The sequence below is a fragment of the Micromys minutus genome, assembly GCF_963924665.1.
Source record: "Micromys minutus genome assembly, chromosome: 16".
NCBI classification, from domain to species: Eukaryota; Metazoa; Chordata; class Mammalia; order Rodentia; family Muridae; genus Micromys; species Micromys minutus.
In genome coordinates, this window is record NC_137985.1 from 6604928 (window position 1) to 6617716 (window position 12789).

General features: G+C 41.0%; 1 protein-coding gene across 2 annotated transcripts in view; it reads right to left on the bottom strand.

Annotated features, from left to right (window-relative positions):
- Positions 1 to 12789, bottom strand: part of CNTN5 (contactin 5) — a gene marked incomplete at its 5' end in the record, with an annotated part of 653203 nt that overhangs the window by 12304 nt on the left and 628110 nt on the right. For both annotated transcript variants that reach the window (XM_080930109.1, XM_080930108.1), the window contains 2 exons: positions 36 to 148; positions 555 to 741. In XM_080930109.1, the coding sequence (XP_080786235.1) occupies positions 36 to 148; positions 555 to 741 (300 nt within the window). The remainder of the gene's footprint in view (positions 1 to 35; positions 149 to 554; positions 742 to 12789) is intronic.

A 12789-nucleotide genomic window follows, 5' to 3' on the forward strand; every position in this document is an offset into this window, starting at 1 on the left:
GATCTGTTTTGTTCCAAGAAGGAACAGACACTAACCTTGTAACCCATGACTTCAGACTCGTTGGCTAGCGGTCTGACTGGCTCCCAGCCGAGGGAAACTTGAGAACCCTGCTGCTCCCACCGGAGGTTGCCTGGTGGCTCGCTAGGGGCTGCAAGATAAAAACAGGCGAGTAAACCGCTGGTCCAAAAAGCACTTCTTCCTTTCAGTTCTGAGAATTTCTGTCTTCCATGTGTCTGGTAGTTGGCTGGTGCCCTAGGCTTCCCTCCAGCAGGAATCAGAGGAGGAGGCTTTTGCTCTAGGAGTGTCATTTTAATAGCTACTCCACGGAGCTTTTGAACTTGAATCCTTTTATCTCCCTTCTGTGTCAAAATCGCTTAGCCTTGTTTCTCAGGACGATAACCTTTACAGACTGGGAATGCGAAATTAGTTTGAGCTGGTTTTGGAATTCAGATCTGAGAACTGAAACAAGACTCTCTTTTGACTCTACTTTTTATATACCTTGCTTGACTACTGATCATGTGGCTTTCAGACAAATAATAGCCCAGGTCACTTACGGTGCCTCTTTGTGGTGGCGCTCACTTCCCTGCTGGGTGGCCCATATCCGGCTCCATTGTAAGCCCTGACAGTAAGGTGATAGAGTGTGTCCCCTTCCAATCCTGTCAACATGACGAATGACTCATTCCCTCTGGTTCTGACTGTTTCTGCCGAGTCTTCTGGCTCCGTATCTTTCCAGTAACCAATCTGTCAACACATTACCACAAGACAAACTAATTTTAAAATGTCTGGGATTGTGACTCCCTGGCATACTCCTATTTCCCTCCTGCTCATCGCCCGCCCACATCCCCCATGTTGCTCGAGATCAAATCCTGGAAGAAATTGCCACCGAACCCCTCAATTCACAGCCCTAAGCTGCCTTGATTTCGCTTTTCGTGGACTAAATTATGAAAGAATGATCAAGACAGTATGGAAATGCTTTTCCTCCCTCGGGTTAGCAGAACAATTTACCGGGAAACAAAGGAGAAATTATCTGGAAAACAGGCCTTTGGAAATACTAAATGAAGGTAAATTACAACAGCTTGCTTTAGTTAAACAAAGAGGAGTCAGAATACCCATGATACCTTGGAGTGGGTTAAATGGACTGAAACCAAGCTAGGTATGAAAGGGGCGGACTGCTGCTGTTGGAGATTCAGTTTGCTTGAAGATCATTTATCTTTCCACAAAGATGAGATTCTGGTCCACCTACTCCTTTGTTACATTATGTTCTCCTGTGATGCTCTCCTCGGGTCTTACCCTCTGTTAGTGGCTTTTTTCCCAGCATGTCTCAGGTAGATATGGCGTAGGAAGCCTTAAAGGCTCTGATCTCAGTAAGGAACATGTGTTCTACTATGGTGCCTAGGGGACCTGAGTCAGACTAGTTGCTGGCTAAGGGGAGAAGCACAAGAAGAGGAAGAAGACAGTCACAAAATGCCACTGCAGCTTTCCCTGGTCCTTTTCTTTTTTCACGTGCATGTGTGAGGTGTGTGTGGCTGTCTGAAGGCATGTTTGCATGTATGTGGAAGAATAGTCTTTGATTCCTTTTTACTCTTTGACGCAAGGTTTAACAATCAAATACCGAGCTCATCAAGTAACTTGTCTCCCTAGCCAACTTAGGATCTGGGAGTCTGCTGTCTTAGCTTTCAGAAGCTGGAATTCCTGGGGGGCCACCACACCCACCCAACATTACATTGCTTATTGGGAGCCAAGATCTGCTCTTCCTGCTACAGGCAGAGCTTTGACTATGGATCTGTCACCATAGTGCATCCCTGTTTTCCTTGTGTTGTTTTCAATATGAAGTATTGTTGCTTCTCCTTGTCTGTAAAACAGCAGTATGTATATTTTCTAATAGAATGTATTAGTGATGTAACAAACTTTCATGCCAAGACTGACTGAGGAGGGCTCCTTTGATTTGCCTCTTTGGAGATAGAGTGTGTAACTTCTCTTCTTGTTGTGTTAAATACCTGTTAAGTAGGGGAAGGTTTATTAAGCTTCAAAACTTACACCTTCAACAGGTCAGTATGGAAGGAAAGGCATGCTAGCTGCTGCTAGCAGCATCTAGTCACGTTACCTCAGGTAGTTAGAAAGTAGAGAGGAAACTGAAATAGGCCAGAGCTATAAAACACCAAGGCCCTCTGTGACCTGTTTTCTCCAGTGAGGCGCCACCTCCTAAAGGCCCTGCAGTCCTAAAACTACTGGGAACAGAGCGGTCACCTAGAAAGACTGTGAAGGAAGGTCATATTTAAACTTGTGTGTATGGCTGCAGTGTGTTTCTTACATGTAATCCTTCATAGTGACCATACACTTTCCTTGTCAGACTGAGGCTTTTGGCCACAACTCTTGACTGGGTCTGTTCAGATGCGGAATAGACAGAGGATTCACTGTGAGTTCTCACGGCTACCCTCCAGTGTTGCGCTTTTCTTTGTGGATGTAGAGCCACTCCCTTCTTTTCTTAGGCTCTCTTTCAATCTGTGCTCTCAGGCTTTGGGTCTGACCACCAGGAAGCAGGTAAATGTGTTTTGAAGCCAGAAGTGAACAGAAGTGAAGCATTACCCTTTCTGGTCTTTTGCCAGCAAACAAAGGAATGTAGTTTTTTTTTTTCTCTTTTCCCTCTCAGCCACTTTACCACAGGTCTTGTTGCCTAGGCCCTGGTTTGGTGGGGACCAAGAAGTAGCAGAGTTCTTTGTTCTGGCTGTGAGGATGGCTGCTTCCCCAGCACACTGGAGTAACTCCAGTGCCCCATCTATAACAAGGGCTGTACTTTTAATCCTTGAGGGTTTGCTTCCTGCTTTTAAAATCATCAGCCTTGTGTTTTGTTTTTCTCGTATTGGATCCTGAAAGCCTCTCGTGAAAAATCACACTGCATGAACTGTCTCAATTTTGCTAACCAATTTCATACAATGCACCTTGCTTAAAGGAGAGTTTTCAGTTCTTCCTAAATTGAGCCCTGGCTGACATATATGTAGAGACCTCTAATTTATATATAAAGGAGGGCTAGTAAAATAATCTCTTTGTTTCGACCAGTCTTCCCACAGAATTGGAAGAGAACACAATCCAGTGAGTGAACTTCAGAAAAGTAGTTTTCTAAAATAGGAAGTCCCCATTCGCGATTTCATACACTGCTGGCCCCACTCTTCCCAATTCCAATGACTAGCTTGTCTTTCTTAGACTCTGAGAATATTTGAAGAGAAGAAAATGTCCAAGTTATTTTCAAGCTACAAAGTTGGCTGAGAAGTTGCCAGTTGAATGAATACTCATTTTTCTTTTCCAGTAATGCATCTGGCTTCTTGGCTTCTACCTCAATGTCTCTTAACCAGTTACATTGTTTTAAATATAATTAAGTATATTTTGATATAGCTGAATGATCAAGTTAAGCAAATTGTAGGTTTTGTAAAAGTACACATTTGGTATTTCTAAAGATTGAATGTATGTTTAATATTTGGAGTATGCAATCAAACATCTCAAGTTGAGGAAGTTGAAGTGGGAAATTTTCTACCCTTGGCTTCCCCAACTTACACATCCCTTAAATTCTCCCTCTTCTCCCCATCCTTGCAGAAACAATGGCCCAGTGGTCCACCCTGCCTTGGCCTAAGGGACTTCCTTGAGTAAATCTCAGGAGAATCATAAAATGTGCTGACAGATAATCATCTGACCCCCTGGAAAGTCCCAGTTACAGTCCTGACACATATGCTCATTGAACAACAGATTTACAAGTCAATATGCTTACCCAATAAATTTAAATTATATAACCTGCTAAGGTAACCTGCACCCCTAAAAAGTATAAAAACTTCTTGTAACAGCCTTTCCGGGTTGACTTTCTTCTGCATGTAGACCACTCCAGTGCACTGGATTAGTAAACCTCTTGTTTTTGCATTAATTGCTGCCCCTGTGTCTCTTTGAGAGGGGGTTTCCCAGATACAAAGGCTCTCCAAGTCTTCCAAAATAAACTAACAAATGCTTGTGCTGCTAAACTCATTATGACAGAAAAATTTCTGTCATCTCATACTTTAAAGTCCCCAGACAGAAATCTAAAAATTCATTGAGGCAGGCTTTTTTACTTGAACCCAGTCTCAGTCATCTGGGCAATCTCTTTTGCTCACTTGGTTGGATCCTTTCTCTACCTTTCAGAACTGGATTTACAGATGGGTAGCCCACTATGTTCTGGGGATCTGAATTCCAATCCTTATGTTTGTGTGGCAGATGCTCGAAACACTGAGGAGCTCCTCACTGCCACTAATGTCAGCTTTTGATTAAAGTATAGTTGTGGTTAGCTCATAGCAGATTCCTTTGTAGCATACTATCCTAATTCCCTAGACTAGATCCCAGAAAGGGGGATTATAGGCTTAAAAGTTAGGACAAAATTAAGCCTTCTAATACAGAAATGTCCCATTACTTTTCAAAGAATTTGAACTATTTTTTGTTACCAACAGAAATGTATAAACATAAGAAAATTTCATATTGCTACAAGCTCAAGGCAGACTGTGCCTTTGAAGCCACAAGGTTTTATTTAAATCTTGCTTTTTGTACATGTAAGCTGCATGGGAGACGGTTTCCTTAGCTGCTTTTAATGGTTTTGAATTTCATAATTTTGATCTTTTGTCATTTATTATGTTAAAATATTATTTCTTATTTAAAATATGTGACATGCAGCTTTACTAGTGTTAAGCAGAAATAACAATTTTGTTGTTGTTGTTTAGTGTTTGAGATTTGAGGTTTTGTGCATGTTTTCAGGTATTTGTTTTGCTGCAAGCATTGTATATTCTCTGCGGCTCTGTGTTCACAAACCCAAATTCTTTTGTCCTTCACATCTGCTGTCTCCTCTGTGTTTTGAAGGCACAATTTTCTTGCACATTTACTCTGCATCCTGAGATTATTTCTTAGGTTTTACTTGGAAGCAGCAGTTTATATATCTAGCAGTATTGGGCCAGTGGTTAAGAGCACTGGCTCTATTCCAGAGAACCCAGCTTCAGTTCCCAAAACCTCCATAGCAGCTTGGAAACATTTTACATTCTAGTTCTAGGGCATATAAATGTTCTTTCTTAGCCTTTTTGGGTACTAGGCACACATGTGACACACAGACATACATGCAGGCAAAACATTTATAAATGTGAGATAATAAAAAATGTAAAAATATTTAGTAGTTCAACTGCATATCTTACTGTTTTTAATGAGTATTTTATTTTGCTGATTTGGCTCCTGATTTTGACTGTTTTCTTTATATCCGAGATGCTGTTTAAGTATATAAAAGACTGTTCTCGTTCATTTCTTAAAAACTGAGATCCATGAGCCTAGTGTTCTTCTTCTGGGTAAGAGATTGCGATCAATCTACCATCTTTCTATCCTCTGTCTATATACCTCATTTTACCAGTCATCTATCATCTGTCTTTTATGTATCTTCTTTCTGTATAACCTCTACCTACAATTTATCAATCATCTATCAACCAAATATCTCATTTCATGTCTATCATACATTTATCATCTATATATTCATCTATCTATCACTTACAAATATCATCTGTCACTATTTATCTAACATATTTTTCCATCATATATCTCTATCAACCATTAAGAAGAACTCATGCCAAACAGTAAGCTCTGGAAACATGCATACAAGTAGCCTTGATCAGTCTGAAAAGATTATATTCAGGGATACAAACATAATCATGTACATATACACACAATAACCATTAGTAGAAAAAAAGATCATAAATTTGAAGAAGAGTACTGAAGGGCATGTGGGAAAGTTGTCAGGAAGGAAAAGAAAGGGAGATATGTTGTAATTACATTATAATCTCAAATATAAAATAAACCCATTTATAAAAATAAATATTTTTAAATTAAGGAAAGGACTTCACTAGTTCATTTTCTATTTCTTTACATTTTTGTCATCCTATATAAGTACCAGTGTAGATTACTCAACTGACCATAAAATGATAAAGTATTCTAAGGAGGATCTGAAGGCTTCTTTTCTAGGGAGACTGCATCTCTGTGCTGAACAGTATCCCTTAGATGGCGGGAGTGAACTGTGCAGGTCGATGCCAGACTCCTGGCTGCCAGCACAAGCCCCCACTCCCATTTCTCCTGCAACAAGAAAAATCTCCTGAGTCCTGAGCTGAGACACAAAGCTTCGTATGCCTGGGTGCAGTTTGTTTCAGTGAAGCAAAGATAAAGAGGAAGGCCAGAGGCTATTACATTGCTTGCTTGAACCTAGAAAATAGGATTTTGAGAGTGGGTCATTGCACAGAGATGAAGGCAAAGGAAAACATATAACGCTCTGTGCCCATTTTACTTGATGCTGCTCGCTGCTAAGGCAATGAGGTTGTCTTTTCCTCGGGACTCCATGTGCAGCTTAAGGGGAATTGGGAAAAGCTTGGTTTATATAATTCCTGAAGATCCACTAGTGTTGCCAAATCCAACAGTCATAATGAACAGAAACTGAGGTTAGGAGGCAGATATGTCTCCAGCACTCTGTTGATTGCTCACCTGAACCAGTGTTTAAAAACACTCTAACCTTTTCTTGACCAGTGTGAGGACTGCCTCCTATATGCCTCTGGTTTATGCAGCATTCAACACAGCCTTCTATCTAGCGCTGCAGAGCCAGCAGAACATGGTTTCCACCGTAGACACATCTGATTTTCTTGACAAAGGAGAGCTTGCCTCAATTTAGTCTGTCTCCAGCTTCCGAATCTTTTGATGTTAGCATTAAGCACACTGTTAAATTGGTTCTTCACAGGTGATACTCCGAGATGGGCTGGCAGGCAGTGTGATTAGATTACATGCATAATAGTTGCTTTGTGCCCACAGGTAATTTTATCATAAAGGACACAGTTTAATCAGTCAAATAAGATAAACAATGGTTAGTTAGAGGTGGACTGTTTGTGAGGTGATGACTCAGTGATTAGTGGATATGAAGTACAGAAGCAGAGATGTGACAGGAAAACCAGTGGTGTCACCTTTTGAGTCAGTTCATACTTATCCCTGTGAGATGTTGCTATCAGCGAAGAGGCGGGGAGAAGGGTTAACTGGATGTAAAGCTGAATGTGTACCTGGTCTGTGTACTCAGTACAGGCATTCGGGGTCTTCCATTCATCTTCATCTTTAGTGCATTTTATTTAGAACATTTTTTTAATCATACTTTCTAGTTCCATTTATTTGCTGTGCATATGTATACACCTGTGTGTGTATTCTTATGTGTGTGTGTGTATTCTTGTGTGTGGCTGGTTGTGTGTGTATACATGTGTATGTGTGGCTGCATGTGTATGTGAATGTATGTGTATACTTGTATGTGGCTGCATGCGTATGTGTGAATGTGTGTGTGCACATGTGCTCTGGCCCACATGTGACAGTCAGAGGACAATTTGAAAGATTCCATTCTCTTCCACTATGTGGATTCTGGGAAACAAACTCAAATTGTGAGGCTCAGTAGCAGACACTTTTACCTAATGAGTCTCTAACCCTCTTTACTAACTTTTAGAAAAAGCCCAGTGAAAAAGAAAATTCTAGAAATATTTTATTATTTTACTACTGTGTTTAAATATGCCCTGTGAGATCATCTATATGCCCAAGGGTCTTTTAAATATATCTTAGTGAAATGAAAGAAGAAAAGTTTTGACCTGAATATTAATGTTTTATCTAGAAAAATGCTCATCTTGAAAGAATTGTGTCGTTAACACTCTGCAGTATGATGTTCCCTTTCTATGATGCTTTGTGTGCAATTGTTGACAAGTATTTATTGGGAAAAGATCAAAAGTGAAAAACAGCAACACTGAGGAATATGAAAAAGAACATTTTATACCAAGTAAGCAGGAAAGAACAGAAGGAGATGTCAAGTGTGCGCTTTGATGACTTAGGAAACAAACAAAGAAAATGAATACTCTCCGTCACGTCCTGGCCAAGTTTTCTAATATTTGAAATGTACCCAGTTAAAGTTAATCAAAGTGGGCAGAAGGGAGGAGGACGGAGGGAGGAAGCAGGAAGACAAAGGTCAGAGATGAAATTAAGTGACCTTGCAGATCTGAGGAATATTCTAGAAATGTCCACATGAATAGAGCCATCATGAAAACTCTATCCCAGATGAGAAGTAGAAAATCTTCAACAGGCTCAAGTAACCCAAGCCGTTGATCATTTTTCCTTGAGATGTTGGAACTGCAATCGGTCTGGTCTGGTGTGTCCCTCAGGCTCTGGTAGAAAGATTTGGGCAGTCTTCCCAGCTGTAGGTATGCAGGGGAAGATGGCTGGAGAAAAAGCAGCTGGGAACTGACATTTAGAAATGAAAGACCACAGAAACAATAATAGTCCAAAAGTGAGTCAAGTTTGCTGACATCCTGGGCTGTGTAAAGAGCTCAGGCCGCTGGGAAGGTAAACCAGTAGAGGTCAGATAAGCTTTGAGCAAGCCACATCAGGTTTCTGTCTTCAGCGTGTTTCCTTTGAATTTCCTAAAACTAAAGTTTATCTGCTCGGGTAAAGAAACAATTCAGTGAAGAGGAAGCCCACGGAATGAGAGAGACTTGGCTCGCTATCCACGTGACAGAGGATTTTAAGAGTCAAAGAAACCAACAGCCCGCTCAAAAATGAAGCCTGGGATTCACACAGAGAGTTCTTAGAAAAAAAAAAAAATTAAATGGCTAAAAATCATCTTTTAAAAAAAGTTTGTCACCCCGATTAAACTAAAACAAGTTAGATTTTCATCTTTTACCTGTCAGAATGTCAAAGGTAAACAAAGCTACCTACAACAAACGCTGAGTGATTTGTTGTGAGGCACAGGACCCCTCAGTCAGTGTTGGTGGGACTGAAAACTGGCTCAGCCACTCTGGAAATCAAGGTGGCAAATTTCCAAAGAGCTAAAACTAAATTTCCCAGACAAGCCAGTTATGCCACACCTTGGCTTGTGCCCAAAGGAATCTACATTCTGCTCCAGAGATGGTTGGTCGGCCATGTCCACGGCTGCTCTGTTCCACTTGGCAGGAAATGGAGACAACCAAATGCTCCCTGACGGGCAAACAGATAACGGAAGCAGGGTCTGTGCATACAGTGGGTAAGTTCTTCAACTCGGGGGATCTCAGGAAGCAGAAAGCTAGCGTTCTAAAAATGTTTGCATTTCACGATTGTTTATCGGTGTGCATATGTGTACATGTATGAGTGCACGGATGGATGGCTGCCAGAGAGGGTATCGGGCAACCTCAGCCACCATGCTTCGCTTACTCCTTGGAGGCAGTGCCTTTTGAATCTACGCCTCAAGTTTTCTTCGCTTGGCTAGAAGCCAGCATGCTCCAGCAGTGTTTTTGTTTCTGCCCACCTTGGAGCCGGGGGATTACAGTCATGTAAGAGATGCCTGACTTGGTGCTGGATCTGAATTTTAAAGATTACATAATTGTTTTCAACCACTGAGCCATCTCTCCACCTCTCTCCTTAGTGTTTTATGCTTGATGAAATGAACAATGTAACTGCTAAGATTCCCTTAGAAATACAATATTAAATGCAGTTTGGTAACAGACTGTGATTCCAGGACTTAGTGGGTGAAGCCAAGAGGATCAGAAATTCAAAGTCATCCTTGGCTACATAGCAACATAGTGTTAAGTCCAAGGAAAGATTTGCAAATCCTTTTGTCTTTTATTAGACAAATGTGTTAGGCAGATAATGGACACTCCTGTAGGTTACTCCAGGTAAAGAATTTCCTCTATTTATCCCTCCATTATCACAGGTGAAACAAAACCCACAGGAAATCGAGATTCACTATTGGTTGCTTTCTAAAAGGACTCAGATGAATGTCTTTCACTAGGACCAGGACAGGTCAGGGTAAGAAGCCCGCACATATGTAGCAGATGTGCAGCTTGGTTTTTATGTGGGTCCCAAACAAGTGGAATAGGGGCCGTCCCAAAGCTGCTGCCTGTCTGTGAGACATGTTCTTCCTGCTGGGCCGCCTTGTCTGTCCTAGGTGGGGGGGGGGGAGTGCCAGGCTGGGTGGATACCCAGGTTAGGGGTACCCACTCAGAGGAGAAGGGGAGGAGCAGTGGGGGAAGGACTGTGGGAGGGGGTAACTGGGACCGGGTGAATGAGTGAGATGTGAAGTGAATAAGTAAAGAAAAAAAATTAAATTAAATTTTAAAAAAGAAGCTAAAATACTACTTTAAGATTTTTCTGATATTTTTAGAAAAACAAAATAAACAAGCAAAAAAAAAAGCAAAAAACAGACAAACAAAAAAACCTGTTTTGTTAGCTTCACAATCTATGAAAATACCCAAAATAGGAAACCTAACAATAACGTAATGAGAACCCATTCAGTTTATATCAGAAGCTACAGAAGTTCCGCAAAGAAGGACGCCTAGTTTTTGCATTCGTTTTTTTACATAGTTGTAATAAAAGCACTGAGAATCTGCAAAACAAAGGCCACCCACACAGCATAAGGAAAAGGAAAACAGTCTTTACATCTTAGCCCTTTGCAAAGGGCTTTGTTTCAGCTTCTTCCCCTTAGCTTCTGTCTGCATTTCCTTTACTCCCTCTCCTGATAGACAGTCAGTGCAATCTGCCTACCTCGGTTATTGTCAGACAGTAGCAAGGACCATTTGTTTTCATCTTCTGCTCTGATGATTAACATCCGGATTATAAAACAAACAACAACCATCAGGTCGCTTCTCCCCTTAAGAAATCTCCACCACAACTGATTTTATAAAGCACAGCCCAATTGCTATCTTTTCAAGCAATCAATAAGCTGAAATGGCTTTAGTGACAAGTCTGAAATGAACTGCTAAGTGGCCGACTCCCTGGGAGCTGAAAATCGAGCACATATAAGTGCTTCGCAAAGTGTCGCTGGGACAGCGATTTAAAAACCAGTGTTAAACGGGGTGGTTTGCCTCATCTTCTGCTTTCCTCTCATAAGGATCAAGTTCTGAACTGAAACTAAGACACTCAGCATATGTCTCCCTATCAAGAACGTTCATTATTGCTTGCTTACTATTAAAATTACTCTCTCTCCCTCTCTCTCACATATATTACAATTGGAAGGAGAAAAAATAGATGTCATAATTTTGGCAATCATGGAAAATTTGGTGCCATAGGCAAAAGGCATAATATTTTTTTTACAAGGATCATATCTATTGGAAATATTTCTCCTTTCTAATTCTCCTTTCTATTCTACCAAATAAACAAGCCTTTTTTAACTTGGGGAAATGGAGGGTATTTCAGGGACAGTAGTATATGCTCTTGCATACAGGAACCTAAACTTGGAGAGTGTGCTCGCATAGATTTATTGTTACTGTGTCTTGATCAGATTAACAAGATATAGAATCTTAGGACATTTATAGACATAAAAATTCTATTGATACAGTTGGTTTTTCATATTAATTTCCTATGAACTTCCTCAGCATTAGACTCTGATCTTTGGCGTAGGGGCTGTGAGGACCCAGCCCTGCCTTTAGTGAAGGGATAGAGGAAGCAAGCAGCTCAGTCTGAATTTCTATCATTTCTGACAACCTTCTTCCAGGCCTAGGGAACTCTGACAGAGATGATGTGACTTGGCGTGATCTCTTACTATGCTTTCCTGCCAGGATGGCATCTGCTTTGAATTTGCAGGCTCATAAAAGTCCTGATATGCTCTGGAAGCATGAGGGACTCTGCTCTAGGATTCAGGGATTACCGTTCAGTGGACACTTGAATCGTGGTGAGTTCATAAATACAAGAAAAATCTAATAGTTTATTTGCATAGGCCAGAGACAGACACGGTATTCCAGATAGAAAGGGCATGGTTATTCAAGAATCAGAGTTGTTTAATAACACAGCCTATTTCCAACTTCCAATCAAACTACATCTCAGGAGCAGAAAATCTCAACATATCACAATGACCGTGCTGTTTAAATTTTGCCTTTATAGCCATGACATTTAAACAACTTGGAAAAAGTTTTCAAATGAGTTGTTCTATGAGACCTTACCAGCTGTTTAGCAACTGTTAAGCCTTTGTCAAATGATAAACAGTGTGTGCATTTGGGGTTTCAGAGGTTGTGACTTTTCTTAATTGCGAGGTGTAAAGGGTAGTCTTAGCTCATTAAAAGCTCATTGGATTTTTTTTTTAAATCTAGTTTAATCTGATGATTGGAAATGTCCATGGATGGATCTAAAAGACCCAGAAACGGGTAATATTGCTACAGTAATCTCAAGTCTCATACTGTCAGAAAGTTTCCCCGGACACAGGGAATTATCTCCATTATGACCTTGTTTAGGCATCTCACCTGTCTGCCTGCTCTCTCTCTCTCCCTCTCTCCCTCTCTCTCTCTCTCTCTCTCTCTCTCTCTCTCTCTCTCTTCCTCTCTCCCTCTCTCTCTCTCTTCCTCTCTCTCCCTCTCTCTCTCTCTCTCTCTCCCCCCCTCTCTCTCTCTCTCCCTCTCCCTCCCTCTCCCTCTCTCTCCCTCTACCTCTCTCTCCCTCTCTCTCTCTCTCCCTCTCTCTCTCTCTCCTTCTCTCTCTCTCTCTCTCTCTCTCTCTCCCTCTTTCTCCTTCCTTCCTTATTTTCTTCCTTGGTTTTCTTCCTTCCACATTTCCTTCTCCTCTTCTCCTTCCTAAATAAGCTAGCCTGGCAGTAACTATGTAGACCAGGCTACCCTCAGAGTGATTAGTAAATTTAATAACAGAAGTCAGTGACTTTAATTAAGATCACACAATTAATATGTTTGAAAGAGGTGGGTTTGTTACAAACAGAAATTAGCCCAAGTCAAAATGTTTGCTCTATTACTTCTTAAACAAATTTAGATGTGATGGCAGATTCCT